At 33.7% G+C, this 22,582-nt stretch overlaps 1 protein-coding gene across 1 annotated transcript in view; it reads left to right on the top strand.

Moving 5' to 3' along the window:
- The window catches only part of LOC134528287 (sortilin-related receptor-like), a 121,888-nt gene that overhangs the window by 31,199 nt on the left and 68,107 nt on the right, over positions 1 to 22,582 (top strand). The window contains exons 8-14 of the mRNA XM_063361782.1: positions 1,880 to 2,159; positions 4,615 to 4,813; positions 11,503 to 11,706; positions 12,976 to 13,159; positions 16,114 to 16,349; positions 18,020 to 18,245; positions 19,898 to 20,050. Coding sequence (XP_063217852.1) covers positions 1,880 to 2,159; positions 4,615 to 4,813; positions 11,503 to 11,706; positions 12,976 to 13,159; positions 16,114 to 16,349; positions 18,020 to 18,245; positions 19,898 to 20,050 — 1,482 coding nt within the window. The remainder of the gene's footprint in view (positions 1 to 1,879; positions 2,160 to 4,614; positions 4,814 to 11,502; positions 11,707 to 12,975; positions 13,160 to 16,113; positions 16,350 to 18,019; positions 18,246 to 19,897; positions 20,051 to 22,582) is intronic.

The following is a 22,582-nucleotide window of genomic DNA, read 5'->3' as shown; positions in this document are numbered from 1 at the left end:
CAAATAAATTTGGTCGGATAACCTTATGTATGTTTTGAATCATGCCACACTATCAAAGTTCATTTCACACTTTCCAGTTTTAATCTCACTTTTGAAATTAATTAATGCATTACAGTGCTGGATGCAATTTTTGGACTTGCTATTGTTTGTGAGCATTTTTAACATTTTAAAACATTTAATATTAAAACACAATAATATTTCTTATGTAATAAAATTAATTTTCAGTTATTTTTTTTTTAAGTTGTAGAAACATAATTTCCTTTTTACACAGTCATATTAACATTATTTTAGTTATTTCACTTTTATAACCTCTTTAATTCATTGTAACAGAAACGGATGTAACTTCCGTTTTCGCTAGACATGATTTTGATTGGCCGGTTGCATTCAACATTCAACATATTTTAAGACCAGACCTATCTGCAAAATAGTTAATGGAAAGTCAAGTCATCCATCCTGTTGAACAAACATGGCTGCGCTAGTGATATTTCAGTGATATCATAACCCTCCAACTTTATTTGACACAACATATTGGAAGGTGTTGGAAGAAAAAGTTTGACAGTGTGCCCTTGCAGCAGAAATGTTGTAATATCATAATTCTAAATTTAAATATTTTAAAAGTTTTTTCTTTACTCATCATCTACACAGCAATGTATGACCAACAACAATATTTACATCTGGCAAAATATTTACTCTTCAAATGGTAGTAGTCAAACAGTAACCTTTCCATTGGTCACCATAGGTCTGTGCCAAGTCACGTCAATAGGTCTTAATATGCAGTGCTCGCTCAGTGTAGTTTTGTCAGTAGAGATGGGCAAGTTACATGTTGAAGTGTGTAAAATTGAAACTACAGCTCACTGGTTTGAAACATTGTCGACTTGCAAGATATTGTGGCGAGTGACTATGCAACTGGCTGCAGAGTGATGAACTACCCAAACAGTAGGCCTGTGCGAAGCTTCGACTAAGCAAACCAATTAAGCACTTTTTAGTGCTTTGATTTGACTTTGCCAGGAAATTTGCTATTTGTTTTATTTGAAGCTTTGGTTGTATTGTAAAGCTTCGCGGCTGATAATTAAGTTTAGTGTTTGTTGCAAAGCTGTACAACATTGGAAGCCTGAGGTTCACTCATAAACGTAATTTTTTTTTTTTGTGTTGTGTATGTTATTTTTTGAAAAACTTGGTTTTTAAAAAAAAAAACATTTGCTTTTATGAATGCTCAATATCAATATAATGCATTGTTATTTTATAATTTTAATTGAATCACGTTATAAATAGGGCCCAAATATCTTACTCACTCTTATCAGTTCAAACATTACAAACATTAAAAGATATTTTTCTTCAACCCTTATTTTGTAGTATAAGTGTAATATAGCTTCACCAAGAACAATATTCACAATTTGATTCGACTTGCCATTTCAATAGTTTCTAATAGATAGTTTTCAATGCATAGTAATGAGAAGATACTGTTACTGCCATGCAAATAGCATGCTATCATGTAGTTATATCCTCACCATCACCACATTGCAACACCCTAAACATTGAGGAAACTATGCCGCTTGACCACGTATAATGATGTTTAATAAGCATGAATTAGAATTTCTGTAGCTAAACGTAGACACTGTCATAAAAAAAATTAATGAGAATCGTAGACTTTCACGGCCATTGCCTGAAGTTACTTGGCTTCTGGACTGTTGCCATGTTGAAGGAGAAGATTTCACCAACGTTTTTGTCAACCTTGCAGTTGCCATATTCCACAATGAAATCGCTACACCTCCCGCGCAAATTTCGGCTGGACAAGAAGCTGTTTCGCGCTTCCTGCATGTAGCAACGCGTGCATGGCCACCCGCTGGGTTACAGCAGACCTTCTTGTGCCTGTTTGCAGATACTGAAAGACTACTACTTCTACAACTTCGGGGACCATGGCGGGGTGCTGGTGGCGGCCAAGTACTTCAAGTCGTTGTCGGAGAAGACGCGGGAGCTGCTGTACTCGACCGACGAGGGCGAGACGTGGCACACGTACCACATGTCCGTCCAGGACCTGCGCATATACGGCCTGATGACGGAGCCCGGCGAGAACACCACCGTGTTCACCGTGTTCGGCGCCATCAGCGGCCGCTCCCACGAGTGGGTCATCCTCACCGTCGACCTGAAGAACGCTTTCAGTGAGTGGCATTCCTTCCACGCTTACATCTGGCACCTACACAAAATCTCTGAATGTTTTGGAGCCAGATACAAAATCTTGGAGGCAGTGATAAAAAAAAAACTACAGTAGAACTTCATTTTTTTTACACTTTTCAAGGGACCAGGGACCAGGACAGAAATATGTAAAAAAAATTGGGAAAATATATAAAGAGGGAAGTGTTTTATATTTTTTATTATCTCACTATGATAAAAACAATGTGCAGCATTTATACATACACTAAATAAAATGCCAGAAATGCTTATGTTTGTATGCAGTAACTAGACTATTATCTCGCAAGTGAAAACAATAAATCCAACCAGTCTTGTGGTTCTTCACAACTGTGTTCAAAGTTGAACATCAACTTGTCAGTTCTTGGGCAAGAGACGTGCATATTGATGGATCTCAAAATGCCCACTTTTTAATGTGAGATTTTTGTCTGAAACAAATCTATTATACGAAGACACTGTGTTGGGGTAGTGGGTGGGGGAGATATATCTAGGGCGATTTGCTCGTTTGCAGAAAGATGAAGGGGAGGGATGCTGCCTAGAACCAGCATTTGTATAGACAAAAGAGGGGTGTTTATTTATAATTGGGGCTGTGTAGTTCTGGTTATTATTAGTTCGTTTGGTTATGTTTCGGTTTTACTGCAAGAATCTCGGTTATCGGTTCTAGTTTTGGTTCTTATATATAAAATAAATATTAATGCTACACTTAATATATATAAGGTTAACTGGGTCATTATTTGGTTAGTAAAAACAGTTAAAAACACTCTTTGCATTAGCCTAAAACTTAAAATTTTTTAAAGTATTTTATTGATAACCTCAATTTTTCAAATAGGTAGGCCAATTGTTGCTGGCATCAAATTTCTGACGGCGAAGATATATTCTAATTTTCTGGATCAGCATTTGCTGCACTCTTTAATATAGTTTTCTTGCAATTCAAAAATAATTTGTTTTTTATGGTCTACAGTTTTAATGTACTTTGTTTTATAACGGAATATGTTTCGTTTGCATTGTTTTGTTATATTGGAATTGGCCTTAAAGTTACGAACGGCCAGAAATTGTAACATTCCAACCGGAAACAAACAGTACCAACACTATAAAAAAGCAACTGATAGATGCCATATTGTTTCAACTGTGTTTGTGCCATAACAGTTGTTTGGTTATTATTTGAAATTTCTTCTTTGTGAAAGCAGAGATCACAAATAAACATTTTTTGAATCATCCTGTCTCTATGAAGTTCAGTAATTATATTTAATTACACTATACTTTAACGAAGACAAAAATTAACCAAAGAAATTATAGCCTAAAAATTGTTGAATTTAAGATGGTGTCTTTGGTTCCTAGCTCTCCCCAAAGTCATTCTAACTATACAATATGACACTTTTTTCACGTGTTATTACGTCGTGATGTTGCTCACATTAATAGACGGTTGGTTTACCTTTTCTGGATGTGCATGATAAACGTATCGCTACGTGAGGTAGCATAAATGTATGAAAAATACCTGGAACCGAAACCGAAGATTTGAAAAGTCGGTTTCGGGTCAGGTATTTTTAAGGAACTGAAACTGGAACAAAAAAATCGGGGAACAGCACAGGCTTAGTTATAACCTCTTACACCTACCTTGCTTTTAAATTATGCACCATAGGAAGAGGGATGCTATCATAATTTGACGCAGGAGAGGTACAGAAAGCCAACATGGAGGTTGTGTGTGTGTTCCCTCATGCAACAGCAATGTAAGAACCACTAGGTGTGTGGATGCCGTGCAACAAGACGCCGTCATATAAGACAAGTTACCTTGATAAACTCTTGTCTTGTCTAAAATTCTCTTCCTGTTTGCCTGAAAATGCAGTACTATACTTGAAATTAGTTGCTGCTAAATTGGTTTGTTTCTATTCTTGGACATCAGAATAAGTTATCCTATAATAGTAACATTTTTTTTTATATTTACAGCAATGTAACATTTTCACCTTTTTCGATGGATGCTTTTAGGTGTGTGGCAGAAATATACTGGATCGTAAGCAGAGCTCCTCAATACCTTTGTTCCGACTCTGTTGGTGTTTGAATGGTGTATCATGTTGCTTGCTTTGCTTTTGCGTGTAGGAAAAAAAATACTGCAGTGAAAAGTTTTAAATTACACTCCTTAACAATTATAATATTTGCTCTTAGAGTAAACATTTGCACCAGCTAATTCACAGCACAGTTTAAATTTTCAGACATTTTTTTGGTTTGTAACCGCAAAACTCCGCAATATCCGAACATGCTAAATGTTTATGATCAAGTACTAAACAATAAAAAAGCATATACGAAATGTATTAGAACAATATTCCAGCAAAAATATTTTTATGGGTCTGTGAAAATATTGTGTGTAAACAAGTCTTTTGACAACATTAATAGTTTTTTATATTTTTTTAATATTTTTAATTTTTTTCCCAGAGTACGACTGCAAACCAGATGATTACAAGTTTTGGTCTCCAAGCAGCTCCACAGGATCAGTCATGCACATGCCCTGCATCTTGGGCCGTAAGGAGACTTACGAGCGGAGGATTGCCCGGACTAACTGTTACAATGGCCGCGATTACGACCGCCCCGTTAGAATGGAAATATGTGAGTGTGACTTGGAGGATTTTGAGTGGTAAGTGGATTACGAACATGGTTGGTTTAAGCTAGCTTTTGCTGCCCACATCTAGGGTTTCCACAGGTGACACAAGTCACGAAAGTCATGATAAATTCCTGAAATAAACATAAACAGTAATGAGTAAACACTCATTCAACTTTTCTTTCCAGTAGCTTCTTGCTACTGGAAAACTAAGTCCATTTTAGGCCTGTGCGAAACTTATACTAAGAGAATCAACCGAAGCTCTTTTTAATAGTGTTGGGCCGATTCCTAAAATATACCGATTCCGATTCCATTTTCGATTCTTAAATTAAAGGGTCAATTCTTCGAATCCGATTCCGATTCCTTAATTTTTAGCTGACAATGTTCAACAGAGTAATATACTCAGAAAAAAAAAGCTTGTTTATGATTTTAAAAATATAATTGCATTGTGTTTCATTTTCTGTGCAGAAATTAACATTATATACAGCTTATATAATGTTAAAAAGTATGTTCATTACCATCAAGTTATGCTACCTTGAATTTCTAGCACAATTTGGCCTTTTAACCTTGCATATAGTTAGACGAAACATGTGTTCAAACACTGTCAATAATCAAAGATGTCTTATGATGTATTTTGTAAATAATGTTATAACTTAACCAACTTTAGATACCTTACATTATCAACTCAATTAATTAATTGTAAAAAAAGAGGTTTGTACGTTTAGGTTAAGAATTTTATTTTCAAGCACAACTAAATAATGATCCAAATAAAATGACAATATAACCTCGTTGATACATATTTCAAGGGACCTGGGCGAAAAAAAATAAAAAGGGGGAAATGTAAAAATAGAACTTTATTATCTTATTATGATGGAAATGACAAGAAACAAATATGCACCACACTAAAATAAAATGTCAGAGATGCTTAGGTTTTAATATATTACCTAGAACTTAATTATCTCACTAGGTGAAAAGAATAAATCCATCCAGTCTTGCAGTTCTTCACAACCGTAAAGAGAAAATAAATTTTCGATTCTTGACTAAGAACATTCTGTGCATGTTTTAGCATCTCAAAAATTCCACATTTTATGGTGTGATTTTCCTACACAAAATATTTAAACTCTTCAAATAATCGCGTGTTAACATTTAATTCATTTCAGAAATTTATCGGAAACAATTCTGTTAAACACAACTACTTTCAAAAGATTGTTTATGTTTGGTAATAAAAATTTACGAACGTTTCAGCAGCAATGTTTGGAAATTCAGATTAGCCAACTGCCTTTCCAAAATATATCTAATGTAAAAAGAGCATCGCTGAACACGCACAAGAACGCCGATTTACAGCAGTTTGGTTATGTTGCTTTTAAACTTATTTTAATATGGTCGCAGTAATCCACTGTGAATTTGGGTAAAATCTCGTTCAAAAATTATTTCCTTTAATTCTTTAAAGTTTAAAGTGCAGAGATGTGAAACATCTTAATTTTCACGTTCACGTCACCAAAGATTTGGTTCATGGCCGTATGGTTTACCATGGCCGGTAGCACAAACAAAAAATTAGGTTGTTTACAATGGAAAATGTAGCTGCCATGATCAAATAGTTAACGTTTACGTTATTTTACTTGCCATTTACATAATTTTCTTTAAACATTTATGGTGTTGTCTAATTATTTTTGAAGGTTTACTATTACCGTATTTACTCGTGTATAGCGCGCCCTCGTGTATAGCGCGCACCACGATTTTTGCAACTAATTCCAAAGAAAAAAAAAATTGAAATTTTTTTTTTCCCCCATAAATAAATTTTACTAACATTTTGTGGTACCTGATTATTTAAATTGATGTGTGGTGATGCGTCAGGAAAATACATAAACTCTGCTGTCTGAACGGAAGATAATGAAGCGCTATATCATCACAACTGGTACGTGGAAGGAAGGAAGGGAGGGAGGCGTGCCGCGCTACGGTGCTAAGCTGGCGCGGAGAACTTGATGACTCACCGGTGAGGAATGGAGGAAGCGAAGAAGTTGCCGGGGGGGGAGGGGGGGGGGGAACTGGTGACAACATTCTCTCTTTCTCTCTCTCTCTTTTTACTAGCTTCTGAGCTGGCTTTCTGTAAAGGGGGGAGGTCTAAAAATAAACAAGAGACCATGATGTGCGAGCTTGCGCGCACGTGTGCGTGTGTGTGTGTGAAAGAGAGGCCTTGTTGCTTGTGCGTATGTGTGGGGGCTGGCCAGAAACGTCACCCGTCACCCGGCAGTTAACGACTTCCACTCCTCCCCGCCTCCCCCCCCCCAAAAATTTTTTTTCCCGTGTATAGCGCGCATCCTTATTTTTTTCCTATACTTGAGGGGAAAAAAGGGCGCGCTATACACGAGTATATACGGTAAATGCAGTGCTGCTGCAACGTAATTTCCGAAAAATGCTTTCGCTTAAAGCGGGAAAGTAGATACTGCATTTGTACTGTAGGGAAAATGGCGGTGCAAGTAAATAAATACGTTAATTACCGTAATTCGTAAATCAGTTCCGTAAAAAAGATTGTGTTATGTAGTTTAAAAATTATATTTGCATTCATTTTAGTATTTTCTTACGTTGCGTAGGAGATGTATTTTGTAAACTTAAAAACAATGCAGGAATCGGTCATGGTCAATTCCAAAACCATTGTATTCTGAATCCCACGATTATACTGGAATCGGTGGGACCGACCGATTCCGGAATCGGAATCGACCCATCACTACTTTTTAATATTCAATTTGACTTTGACAGAAAATTTGCAATTTGTTTTATTTTGTGCTTTGGTTGTGATGCAAAGCTTCGCATCTGATGTGAAGCTTCGCATATATTTTAAAGTGTTAGAAATTTGGAAGCCTTAAATTTGCTCATGAAAATACTTAGTTTTTTTTGTGTTGTATATAGGGATGGGAAAACCGATTCCCAATTTCATCGATACTATAAACAAACCAGTAGTTTATAGTAATTAATAATGTTATTTAATTTCAAAATTTGTATATATTTATTTGTGAAGTATTGTCACAACTTGTGTTTTGGGAAACCTTCTTCTTTTTCTTTTCATTATACTTCATAGTAACTTTTAACAACGATATCTTTGGATTTAAAACATATTTATTTGCCTACTTCCTCTATTCTTGCTTTTGAATTACAAGTTAGATGGAGAATTTTTATTAGGAAGGATGAATTCGAACGGCGAGCATGAAAGAATTAATTGATAAGCAGCAAAATTGACTGAAACTTCTAGAAATGTATGCATCTAAAATTTATATAAAACTTAAAGTTCATCGCTGCTAATATTCGACCAGAACTACATAATCGTCGTCGAAGGTATTAAAGAACTACATAGTCGTCATCGAAGATAGACCAGAATTACATAGTCCTCGTCAAAGATAGTCAAGAACTACATATGCGTCATCGAGGATAGTAAATCACCGCATCAGTATCAAGAATGTGAACGACTGCCCTTCGTCGTCATCGAGAGCTGCTGTTCCTGTGGACCCATCATCAGGACGATCGAGAAGTCGCTGTTCCTTTGGAGACCCATCATCAGGACGATCGAGAAGTCGCTGTTCCTTTGGAGACCCATCATCAGGACGATCGAGAGCCGCTGTTCCTGTGGAGATATCATCAGGAAGATCGAGAGCTAAGGCATCACTATGTCCGTACGAATGTAGTTACTGAGATCCGCCGTTCACGGTATAGCTGAAATACCATATCTTAAGGTGGTATTGTCCTTAACTTGCGGCATATGCTGAGGTAACTATGAACTATGAGAAAATTTTACATCTCTACAACTTCACAAGCTTATAATTAATAGCAGTACATAACTTGACAGCCGTGTACCAATCTTATGTATGATTCATCTACTTACACCCATATAACCCGAGAGACTAATCGAAGAGTCCCGATTGAGCTAAAATAATTTTAAAACTTTACTACATTTGAATATTGCAATATAAGTATAAAATTTTATTTGAAGAGGTGTCCTATTACACAGGTTGTGCAATATTAATCTTAAACGATTTCTACTGAATATAGTTAATCTTGTAAAAATTCCAATTAGCATGTTGTAATGTGAAAATAATATCATTTCCAATAATATAACTCTTCATATTACAACAGTGAATCGTTTGCGTTATCATTGAAATTGAATTAAAACCTAAGATTAATAATAAGTACAATTTTGTGTTTATAAATAACCCAGTGGATCACCTTAACTTAACATGTTAATGATTGCTATTGATTCAACACCAATAATCATAAATCTATACTCAGAGATCAAATATGTTCTTTAGAGTTTCTTAAATTTGGTATTAACCAAATTACTTTCTTTGTTGGTCTGCCAATGACCAGGCTAGTCAGATTGAAATAGGCGATCACAATACCTACCGATTCTACTTAAATAATCAATAATCGAGAATCGATGATAAAAGTCGATTCCCGCATGTAGCAAAAAAAAATCATTTCACAACATTGCAAATCTGTCAGATACAATTATTTAACGACTCTTTGAGTGGGGTTATGACTGACTAGACGCATATATAACAGTCATATTTCCCCAAATAAACAATATCTAAAACTTGGGTCGATGTTATACACAAGTCAAAGTACAAATATTATTTATAAAAAAATTATCACTGCGTATTAAAAGGGGCCTGTTCTTTTCGCGATCGCGACTAAACGATAAACGCGAAATCGCCACAACACAGCGTTTTTCCACGAAATTTAGTATTAAAACGCGAAATCGCAATGTTTTTACGAGAAATTTAAATACTGGGTAAAAGACTTGTCACTGGTAAACAAACACCGCAACATGGCCGCCACTGAACATTAATCATAAATGCACTAAAGCAAACAAAAGCTTACACACGCTCACGTTATAATGTTAAACCCAAAAATATACTGTAAAAATACGCAAAACTACGGCGTTTATTTTCCTTTCCGGCATAATGTTTGGATAGATAAGACAAACAGGCGAAGTTTTAAAGTCCACGCACACTGCTCGGGGCACTGACGTCAGCTTGGAACAGCGACACCGGATAAATACAAAAGAAAGCAGATGATTGGGCGAACGGTGTTTGGAACAGCCTTACGTAAGTGGCCATACCACGTCAGCCAGGGGCGCTGGCATATAGGTAGTTGGAACAGCGTCGTAGTATCAAGCAGATTATCGGGCGAACCAGCCGTACATGGCAGCACAAGCATTTTAAATCGCGCCAAAAAGCGGAAAAATGTAAACAAACATTCATTTTCGAATGGTGTGACGATGATGATTAGTTGGTCAGTGTTTTATAGATTTTGTTGGGTCGTTACCACAACGCCGAAATAACAACGAATGAATTTGTGTTTCTTAAGTGTAACTTAACGCCGAAATACCACAATCAAGTACAACACTTTCATTTGCTAGTTGTCTAGTTGTTGCTTAATTTTGGTTACTGTTTCATTTCACAAATTTTTTAGTTAATTTGTACCCTTCTCTAAGTTAGGCAAGTTGTATGAACAAAAATATTTTATACTGCTCAAGGAAAGCTTACATTTTTTTTTTATAGTTTATTCCGTATTACAAAACAAATTTTAGATTAGTTTGACCTTTTGACATATGAGCCATTAACTTCTAATGATGTAAATATTTATATGAGTTAATGTTAATAACTTAGTTGTGTACTCAAATCTGATAAATATGAATTTATGATGTATGCTACATCATATATGTATTGAAAGCTGAAAAAAAAATATGTTGCAAATAGAATTTGAATTATTTAATATTAAGTTAACTAGGTGAGTATCGAGTGTCGAGAATCAAAGGATTTTTTAAGGTATCGATAATCGGGTATCGGAATCAAATATTTTGGAATCGTCCCATCCATAGTTGTATATGTTTTGCTTCAATAAAGTTGTTTAGTTAAAAAAATCAAAAGGTGGCACTCTGATTACTTTTATGAATGCTCGAAATTAATTTAATGCATGGTTATTATATATATTTTTATATAATATTATAAGTAGGGTCCATTGGTTAATCACTTAATCAGTTTATACATTACAATTGTTAAATATTTTTCTACTTTTAATCCAGTATTTTGTAAAATAAGTGTAATACAGCTTTGCTGAGAACAATATTCACAATTTGATTCGAATTTGCGAATATTTTAAACATTTGATTTTGATATTTGCTTCGCATCAGAAAACTAGTATTCATACAGGACTAACTAGGTACTCTTTGATATTAAACAGTACACAACTACACAACCGAAAGATTAGACTTAGGGTCTTGGATTTCTGAATTGATGACATTAAGATGAACAGCTAATCACATGGTATCTGCATAATCTTAGACTGCACAAGTAAATCTAGTCTTAGTTTATTGCTGTATATATTTCTGTTTTTCAAATGTGTAGTGGTGCATCAGGGAATCTATTAACTTTGATTGAATTGTATTTTTTAAAAATGTATCTTCGAGCTAATTTTTATCACTAGATCAGGTGCATCAGTATGATGGAATTAGTAACAATCTTTACTTATTTTAGTAAATTAATTATAATACCATTCTACAGTAACAAAGCTAAGTAACTAGGAGATAAAATGGGCAGTTTACCAAAATAATATTATTTTTTATGTTTGATATTAATTTGAAAGTGTGTTTAATTTTTGGTAAATTATCTAATCTGTGTGATTTGATAATGAGTAAGGGCTATGTTGCTAGGTTAGTGTCTTCTTTTTTGTAGTGATTTTGGTTTTGTTCGAAATGTGGGTTTGGAAATTTGCACCCGAAACAAAACGAACGGCGTCAGTCCATACGATATCCCGAAAACGTGCACACCAGGGAGTTTCTACAACCGGACAAGAGGCTATCGCAAAATCCCTTCAGATGCTTGCATGGGTGGAAATGAGGTGGCTTACTCGCCAGAAAAACTGCCATGCCCTTTCAAGTAAGAGTATTTTTATATTATTTTAAATAAAATTTAAACAGAAAATTTTCCCCCAAAATTTTTGAAATTCTTAAATGGGTAATATTTTATAAAATATTTAAAATTAAGATTTATTAATAACTCACATATCGTGAGCCTTAAAATTTAACCTTTGTATTATTTCTACTGTAAAATTTAACCTATTTATTATTTATACTGTGTGAAAAATTGTGTGACATAAATTAAAAAATGTATTGTAATAATGTTTTCAATTTTTCTACAGACTGAAATCTATTTTTTTTTCTGTAACTTAATTTTGCTAGAAAGAGTGTGTAACAGAAATGCTTTTGCTTTAAGATGCTTAAAATAATGGTACTGTACAATTAATGTTATTCTATTATTGTATTAACATAAAAGTTTAAAGAATAGAATCAGTGTAGTCAAGCCAAGCACTAGAATGGAAGTTGATACACCGCATAGCACTGGAATGCAATGCAAAAACATAATGCAGCAAAATTCATTCCAATTACCTCATTTTCTGTATTAAAATATTGAATTAATTTCATAAATCTTTTGTTTAGGCTTTTCTTAAAAACATAAAATATTATGTACTTGTAAACTATATTTAGTTTCTATGTATAGTTTTTAAAACTAAAGTAATTAAAAAAACTATAGTTGAGACCATAAAGTCATGGCTAAAGGCCTACAGAGAAACGTCACAAGCAAATGTATAATGATTTTGTGCTTTTAACATTGCATATTTATTTTTTGATGCATTTTAATAGTATTAAAATAATAATAATACAGTGAAAAAATACTAAAATTAAAATTTGTCAGTATATTGGCAACAGAAATGAACTTAAACCACACAATCAATCATATAATATTTTCCCCACTGTTTAAAAATAAATGTATGTTTAGTAGTTTCAATAACACAATTTCTTGTTTTAATATTTGAGTAATTTTATATATTAATGCACAAGATTTTAAAATATTTTTGTTGCAGTTTTTGAACCCATTCTCATCAATATAGTATGTAGTAATGTTTTTTGCACACATTTCAATTGTCAAAACAATTGTTAAAACAGTTGATCAACTAATTGTGCTTAATGACGATAAAGACGAAATCCACTATTTGTAATTATGAAATAGGTTTTTTTTTTTAACGCTATAAAATTTGAATTTTATTCATAGCTGAACTGGTATGTCTGAGTTATCGCCAGCAGAATTGTCGTAGGTTTCATTTTATGCCAGTGCTAGAGTTAAAATAATGTGTGTATTGTGTTTCAGGGAGAGCAAAGAGTTCCTTTTGGTTGCCCAGCGCCACAAGATATTCAGGGTTGACCTCGGAGAACCAACACCCAAGGAGGAAATGCTTCCAATCTCAGTCAATTTGCAGAATGTGATTGCCATAGAGTTTGACCTCAAAAACAATTGTGTGTACTGGGCTGACATCAATGTGGACACCATAATGGTGAGTTTTTTTTTTCTTCTGATGGATGTAACTTGGTTGTATTCAGCTCCATTTGTTGACCTTTGTAAGTATTAAAGATTATCTTAACTGTCTTAAGCCAACGTGTAATTGCTAAAGTTCTTGTTATAATAAATTAATAATATGGTTATCATTGAAGAATGCTGTTCTGTTGTCTATGATATGGACCATTAAAAAAAAAATCCCTTTCGGGACAGGCTACATTTTTCTACCCATGTTATTTATACCCCTTGAAGTAATGGTTTGTATTATCAAAAATTGTTTCAGACAAAAGTTTTAGTTAAAAATGATAAAATTTACAAACAATTTGAATGGATTTGATAATGTACCTACAAAGGGAGTATATGAATTTTTTTTAAATTCTACCCCTCATTATTCCAACACCTTGCAGCAATAGTTTGTCTAATCAAAAATTGTTTCAGACAAAAGTTTTAGATAAAAATTATATGATAAATCCGTAATCTGTACAAATCCAATGTTATACCTATGAACAGTTATGATTTTTTTTGTCCACCAACCCTTGTTTTTTCAACCCCTTACAGTTATGTTTGGTCTAATTAAAATATTTATTCAGACACAAGATTTTGGCATTACTTCTACAAGTGTGATACGGATATGATAATTTCATATTACGGGAGTTAGAACTTTTTAACTTATTTTTTTTTTTAAACCTTTACTATTTCTACCCCTTTAGTTGGATATTACGCATTAATAAACTCGACTGAGATTTTACTCTTGAAGATTTTGTGTATCAGTTTGGAAGTGATTTGAGAATGATTGCGACAGTTATCGAGTCCACAAAAAATGTATATGTGTGTGTGTGTGTGTGTGTCTATATATATGAAAATGGTTTTTGGGTTTATGGACCGTTGGACCATGAAACGATAAACTATATAAAAAATTTCCGGAAGTCGCACCATGGTAACGGCTACAATAACTAGTATTTCTTTGAAATTTACCTAAAAATTTGAAGTTCTCGGAATAGCAGACATTACATTTTATGCTTTGAATATGAAGCAATTCGATAAAGCTTGGTTTATACAAGCTTCAGCTTTATATATTTGAATTTTTTTTAAAGATTTCTCAATGATCCAAGAATATTAGTTTAAAAAACAATGAAAATGTAATAAGTGGGAAAAAACATTTTATATAAGGTTTACGCTGTACTATAGAAAAGTTTAGTAGTATTTGTAAATGTGAAAAGAAAAAGTTAAAAGTTTTATAGTACCGTATTTGGTGGCATTTAGCACCAAAATTTATGATCAAAATGGCAGAAAATTAGAGATTTTAAGATAACCCTGAAGCAAATGAAATGTAATGAAATGAAACATTCTCCTGAAGGATTTGGAGAAGAGGAAGGGGGAGGGGGAGGTATGGTGTTTGGTGGTCAGATCACTTGCTTCCTACAGAAGGGATCTGAATTCAATTTCCGACAAAGTCGAATCCAGATTTTTTGCATGCAGGAAACAGGGCAGATGTTGCAGCGTGCTGGTGGATTTTTTCGAGGTGCTTCTTTTTACCCTTCCCATTAGTTCCATCAGTGCTATTCTGACAGTGCTGCTTTTATGACCCTGATGTCGACAAGACGTTCAGCCCTAATTCATCAATTTAGCAAGGGTCCAAAATTGCATACAGTCTGTGTCACGCTTATGTTGCAGTACATAGCAAATGGTGCCTACTGTTGCAAAGTTGATACTATCTGGCTTGTTATAATTAAAATTCATATTTTGCTTATGCTCATTAATTATAATGAGTTTTAATATATATATTTAAAATTTTATTCTTTGATTTTTGTGAGACCATAAAATAGTGTCTTTTGACAGCATTATTACATTTGTATACATTTTAAAAGAAAAATAATATAAATTCTAAACACCAATTGTTACTAAACAGAAGAAAACTAATTTGTAGCAGTAGGTTACTTTTAATAACAAGAAATTCCATTAATTATGTATATGGTCAAACTGTCAACATTTTAAATATTAAATGACATCAAAAAAATTTTGAAGGCAAAAACAGTTGAAACCAAGGTGGCATCTTTTGGTTATGTTTTCTAAAAAGTAAATATTTAATAATATCAGATGATTATCTTGATGAAATACAAAAAAATATATATTTATTTTGAAAACTCTCATTCCAGATTTTCCCTTTGAAATTTTTTTTTTGTACATTTATAAAATTATTTATTAAATTATAAACGGATATCTAAAACTTTTGTGATCTTCGGGTACATTTGGCAACAGAGCCACTGAAACAAGGACAGCATGAGTAGCAGATATTGTGCATTTGAGAGAGAGAGAGAGAGTAAATGCTGATTAAAATGCACACTGAAAACTAAGCATGAGACACGCTTTAATTCTTGTGTTTTGTTAAGCCATAAAATAGAATAAAAATTTTTACTGCAAGCTGGGCCAATTTTTTAATAACTCTTCAAGCTGTAGGGGTATTAAACCCAGAAGTAGAGAATGTGTTTGTATTAGTGATGGGTCTAATCCCTATTTTTTCAAATACAAATCTCGAATCCCAAAGAGTACTGAATACACCTCTAGAATCCGTATCTAAATGTCAAAAGTCCAGGATGAAATAATGTACAGAAAAGAAAAATATTAACTATTGTGTTGATACATTTAACCCTTTAAATGTTTTTTATTCATGAACTGTTTCCAGAATCACTACATATTGTAATTTCACTTATATAATTACATGTTTAAAGTAGATTAACTTAGGGAATAACAACATGATCGGTATGAATAAGAACATTGATCTAGTAAACTTCAGAGGTTATCAGTGTTGAATTTTTTTTTATTTGTATAATGTTCCTCTAATATTTTCCCTCGAATATTGAGTCATTTGAACACCAAGTATTTGGTGGTGTTCGAGGATTTTTGATCGGCCCGTCGGTAGTTATTGTGCGACGCCGTGTTGCCCGCCCGCAGCGGCAGTGCCTGTCGGACGGCCGGGAGCCCGAGACGCTGGTGAAGACGGACGTCATGTCCATCGAGGGCCTGGCCCTGGACTGGGTGTCCCACCACCTGTACTTCGTCGACGGCATCCGTGCCAAGATCGAGCTGATCCGCACGGACATCGACCACGAGGGGCGTCTGCGCCGCACCGTCCTGAGGGCCCCCCAGCTGCAGAAACCAAGAGGCATCGCCGTCCATCCGATGATGGGGTGGGTACAAAAAAAAATTGTGCATTATCCAGCATGTAATAACACTAAAATGTTTCTTAAAACAATTTCACAAAAAGTGTAATTTTTACAGTGGAATTGCTGCATTTTTAAAAATAAAGTAATTTTTAATAGTGTGTAGAATGTGTGAGTAGGGGCTGGAAAAATTAGTATCTATTTTTTTTTTAAATTAGCATCTATTATTTTATAAATTGCATCTATTATTGTGAAGTTAGCATTATAAATAAAACTTATTTCAAATGTAATATTTTTCATTCTAAATGTTTAAAAATTAAATAGTCACATATACAAATGCCTACAAATTACCTTCTAGATCACTTTTGTAAAACAAAAACCCAATTTTTTTTCGTGCCTTCCTAGATTTAAACTGCAAAAATAATGTGAATTCTTATTTTACTTTAAAAAAATTGGTAGTGCGACATGCTATAAAAACATAAAAACACAGGTTTAATTCGTAGCAATTCATAATTCAAAAATCGACTGGATTAATTGTGTTGGATTATATTTTGGAGTTATCTCAGAATGCATGTAACTTGGCTGCATCTCAGAGACTTAGTAATATCACAAAGTATGGTTACAAAAACTAGGGTACAGAAGGATAACCAGAACTCAAGGATAACCAGAACTCACCAAATGGGTAGAATAAACATTTGGGGGAACCAAGTATCTGAACTATTGCTTTGGTTTACTTCACACTTCCGCTAAAATAAAATGCAAGAAAGTGCAGCCTGTTTTGCTTTCATCTTATTAGCATGCACCTATTGTCTGCGAGATTAGAAAATCTGCAGCAAAGATGGATGAGTTTTTTTTGTCTTAACTTAATTTCTAATAAGTCTTAAGTGGCTAACATAAATTTAATTAATTAAGTTAATTAATAATTATACATGCACCTACATTCTAGACAAAGTATGAATGTAAGGTGAGTCAGGTAAATACACGAAGGGTATACTTTCGAAGTGTAAGAAGATACATTTTGTACAACGATTTTAAAAACTATCAAAAAATATGTAGCATTAATGTCACATTTTATGAAGGATATTTTTACAAGTGAATGACATTTTAAACTAATTTAGCAGAAGAAAAAAAACAATTATTTGTTAAATTAGCAAGAAAATAGCATCTATAGCAAGATGCTAATTTTTTCCAGCCCCTACAAATGAGTTATTAAGAAATTAGACCAAATTAAGTTAAATTTTTGTTCTATCCATTTCAAATTTTTCTTTTTTCAAATTTCATGGTTGTTGAATGACATTCAGTAAACTAAATTGAGTTTTAAACAATAATATCATTGAGATTATAGTTACATTAAAGATTTGATTGATTCATGATTAGCATTTGGGTCATGAATAGTTCATTAACTTACATTTCAATGTTATGTGATGTATTGGTATGCTTTCCAGTGTTATTTCGGTTTTATCGCAATACACTGTAAAATCTTGCCCCTAGTAATAAAAAGCTTTTTAAAAAAATGTGCATAACAGTCAAATTGTGGTATATTTTTATGACTGTGTAAACAGTAAATAATACTACTTTCTCCATGTTAAAGCAGTGACACCCACACTGCAGTAAATTTTTTTTTAATTCATGTCAAAAATTTTGGCTGCTTCACAAAACTGGTGTTCAGTGCAGTCGTCATCTTTCTGTTTATGTAGGTACCTGTTCTGGACAGACTGGGCGCCAGCGAAGGCTTCCCTGAACCGAGCTAACCTGGACGGTTCGGACATGAAACCGCTCTTCACAAAGCCGGATGTGGATTGGCCAAACGGCATAACCATAGACTACATCGCCCAGCGCATCTACTGGGTGGACGCGAAGTTAGACTACATTGCATCGGCCTCTCTAGATGGCACCAAATTCACCAAAATCATCACCAACAGTGTGGGTTTGCATTTAAGTTTGTTCTTCATTGGAATCGAAAGCTGGAGGAAGGAGTTGGCTGTAAAAAAATAAGTGATTCTCGTTTTGGAAAAATAAAGAGAAAACAAATGCTACAGTAAAACCTCATTAATAAAAACCCTGTTAATATAAAAATCTCATCCATAAAAAAAGTGTTTTCACAGTTCCTAGAAATTAAGTATGAGTTACATTCCTATGTAATTTGTTTAATACAAAAGTATAGTTTTTGTTCCATAGGTAAACAATTGCATGAAGTCAATTATGGTTAGTACAAATATCTCAAAACAATATAAAGAAAAAAAAAGTGAAGTTAAAACAATAATACTGATACCATTGCTTTGGTTCCGTGTAGGTCGGGGGAAAAAGTTTAGAAATTTTATTTTTCCAAAATGATGTTAATTTTTTTTTGTAGGTAATTTCTAAATCTATGGTTTATCCTTAAGTCTTAAATCCTTTAAAAAAGTTTAACAGTACCAAATATTTTTTTAAGCTACAGGTGTACCTATCCTAAAATTGTATACAGTATTATAATTTATAAAAAAAAGTACATGTGCTAGTTTTCTTGGAGCATATTCAATTTTTTTAGGTGTGTTATGCATGTACTAAACTAGAAAAATATTAATTAATATTATTTTAATTTGATTTAGTAATTATATAAAAATTGTGATTAAATTTTGTAATAGTATAGTTAATACAAACCTCGTTATTGCAAAGTGACAAAAATATGGTCCCTTCAGGTTTGTTTTATTGTAGTTTGACTGTATTCACTTCTGTTTATCAAAGAGTACTTGAGATAAAAAACATTTTGTTTGAAAAAATGTTAAAAAGTGGTGGAAAATATAATATTATTGACTGAGATATCAGTTCTTTTAATCAATTTAATCTCTATGAATAACAATATAAATTTTCATTTGTTAAAAATCTTAAATATCCTAAAGTTTTTCACAGATTGCTTTGAAATTTGGACAAAATGTTTCATTGAAATGTTTTTATACACCTACGGCACACTTGTGTCAAGTAAAAAAAAAAAAGGGTAAAAATTTAGATACAGGTAGAAACATAGATTTTTAATGTTTTCATTGTTATAGAGTGACACACACACAGACACACACACACGTTTTTGTGTGTGTACCGAGTACAGAAAAAAATTACAAAAAAAAAATTAATTGAGGCATTGCAATGCATGCCAGGTGCATTTGCTAGTTGTACCATAAATTTTGAGCATACTTCTACAGATTTACATTACTTGCCTATTAACAATATTTCCAGTATTTCTACTTTTCACTTTACATTATGGCAATTGTTATCAGATGAAATAAATTTGTGATTGCCATTGCATAAGACAGTTTTAAAGTATTTTAACTGCTACATGAATTCCACAAATAATAAACAATATACAATTTAAATTACTACTAAAAATGTTTTTTGCCTACCTGGAAAATCAGTATTAGAATTTCTATTTTAAAGTGTAAAATTTGCAATGAAATCAGGTATCAAAGTTTTCCATTAATCAGCATTTTCGTAATCGTGAGATTCGAGAAATTGACTTTAACGTCGCTAGTTTTTATACAGTGTTACTAAACCTGAAGATTAAAGGTGATATTGTATCCTGATGTTTCTCATCTGTTTCTCAGCCGGCTGTAAAACACCCGTTTTCCGTGGCAGTTTTTAAAGATCTAATGTACTGGGACGATTGGGAACGGAAGAGCATCTTCGTGGGAGACAAGGATCACGGAACGGGCATTCAATCTGTGTTGACGCAGATATATGGCCTAATGGATCTGAAGGTATGTGTTTTTATGATGTAGTGACTCACTTTTATTTACTGTGGCTATATGTGCAATATACTGTAAATAAATAAATGATTCATCTAATGTGGCTTACTCTGAATGTTTTTTAATTAATACTAATTGTAAGACAGTGCAAAAATAAACAAATATTTGTTTTTTACAATTATCACCAAAATAACTTTTATTTTTTAATTTGGTATAAAAATTTCACAACTTTCCAAATCAAATTCCGAAAATTATGATGATAGTGTTTTTCAATTAATATCCAGTTGTGTTATGTGCTTATAAAATAGGTAATATAATTTCTTTGTAGTTACAGTGATACTATAATTTTGTATTCAGTGTTTGGGGAAGTTATGTTTGTGATTTGACATAAAAAATATTTAATTGAAATCTGCATAAAAAAAAGTTTTATTTTAAAAGGTCCTTTTGTTTTGAACTTTTCAGACCTCTGCTTTGTTTAATTGGTTATTTAAAATAGCTTGTAATGTTAATGTATTGTTACGAGTGGAAAAATATGTCCGGAAAGGATAGCCTAATTAATTAAATACAATTTTATTTAATACCTAATATTAAAGGGTTGAAATATTTTTTCAAAATTCACATCTTTTATTTTATAAATTAGCATCTGTAATTTTGAAATTAGCATTCTTAAAACAAGTTTACGTATTATATGTGTGAAAACTAAATATTCATACACACAAATGTCTACAAATAAATTTTTCTTTCAGTTATGTGTTTACTTTCCATGCTATTCTAGTTTAAAACCACAAAAATAAATTGCTTAATTTAAAAAAAAATCATTATGCAAAATGGCTGGCAATCATGTTGCAGTTTTAATTTAATACATAATACCGTATTTACTCGTGTATAGCGCGCCCTCGTGTATAGCGCGCACCACGATTTTTGCAACAAATTCCAAAGAAAAAAAAATTGAAATTTTTTTTCCCATAAATAAATTTTACTAACATTTTGTGGTACCTGATTATTTAAATTGATGTCAGGAAAATACTTAAACTCTGCTGTGTAGACGGAAGATAATGAAACGCTGTATCGTCACAACTGGTACGTGGACGAGAGGAAGGGAGGCAGGCAGGAATGTGACACGGACTAGATGACTCACAGGTAGCAGTTGCGTCGAAGCGAAGGAAGTGGGAGGGTGGACTGGTGTCAACATTCTCTCTCTCTCTCTCTTTTATTTTACTAGCTGTAGAGGGGGAGGTCTAAAAATAAACAAGAGACCTGCGAGCTTGCGCGCGCACGTGTGTGTGTGTGTGTGTGTGTGTGTGTGTGTGTGTGTGTGTGTGTGTGTGTGTGAGAGAGAGAGAGACCAGGTTGTGTGCGTGTGTGTGTGAAAGAGAGGCCTTGTTGCTTGTGCGTATGTGTGGGGGGCTGGCCAGAAACGTCACCCGTCACCCCGCAGTTAACGACTTCCACTCCTCCCCGCCTCCCCCCCCCCAAACTTTTTTTTTTCCCTGTATAGCGCGCACGCCCAAACTTTTTTTTTTCCGTGTATAGCGCGCATCCTTATTTTTTTCCTTTACTTGAGGGGAAAAAAAGGGCGCGCTATACACGAGTATATACGGTAATTAACAAATCAACTGCAGTAATTGGATTGGGCTTGTATTTTGATGTTATCGCAGATGCATGTAACTTGAATGCGTCACGAAGCTTGCTGTTTATAAAAATCAGAAAATCTCCGCATGGTTCAAGTGTAACATTTGTGGGAACACCAAGCACCTGTAGTACTGTTGTGGTTAACTTAACACTCCCACGATAGCAAAGTGCAAGATAGTGCTGCCTGTTAAGTTATACCCTTTGTTTGTGATATGAGAAATTCAACTGGTGGATGTTTTTTTGTTCATATATTAACTGTTGTACTGATATTTATTATGTGATAAATCTTAATTTAAAATATATAATTATTAATGCACATTTCTTCAAGATAAACTGCAAGGTACAAATATAATATGATAGTGATTAAGCTGAAAAAAAGAATTTAGTTAAAACATTAGTTAAAATAGAATTTATGTTATATATAACAAAAAAAATAGATTATTGAAAATGTAAATTAGCAAAATAGTAGCATCTATAGCAAGATGCTAATTTTTATGGCCCCTACATATTTACACTAATCGTTAACAACAATTTAGCTGTCTGTCCACAAATTAATAACTTTTTCATTAATCCACTATTTACTCTCCCCACTGGAGATCAGAGTCGACAGTGGCTCTCTCTACCGCTCATCTCTTACCGTGCACCTCTTTCCCGACACACTGCCTCGCACTTCTCACTTTTCCGCCGCACATACAATACCCATATGCTTCAGTCCCCGATGCACCAATCTTCGCTCACGAAGTCTGCCGCTCACCATCTGCTATCACTCACCAAAGCAATCATTCACCACCTTCACTTTACTGCCCTCCCAGGTCACTCCGAGGATCTGCCGGTATCATAGTCAGCCTCGCACACACACTCACGCACACGCACCCACACTCACACCCGCACGCATGTGCACACGAACACACG

The sequence above is a fragment of the Bacillus rossius genome, chromosome 1 (genome assembly GCF_032445375.1).
Source record: "Bacillus rossius redtenbacheri isolate Brsri chromosome 1, Brsri_v3, whole genome shotgun sequence".
Classification (NCBI taxonomy): Eukaryota; Metazoa; Arthropoda; class Insecta; order Phasmatodea; family Bacillidae; genus Bacillus; species Bacillus rossius.
The sequence above is the reverse complement of the archived record's forward strand: the minus strand, read 5'-3'. Positions and strand labels throughout refer to the sequence as shown.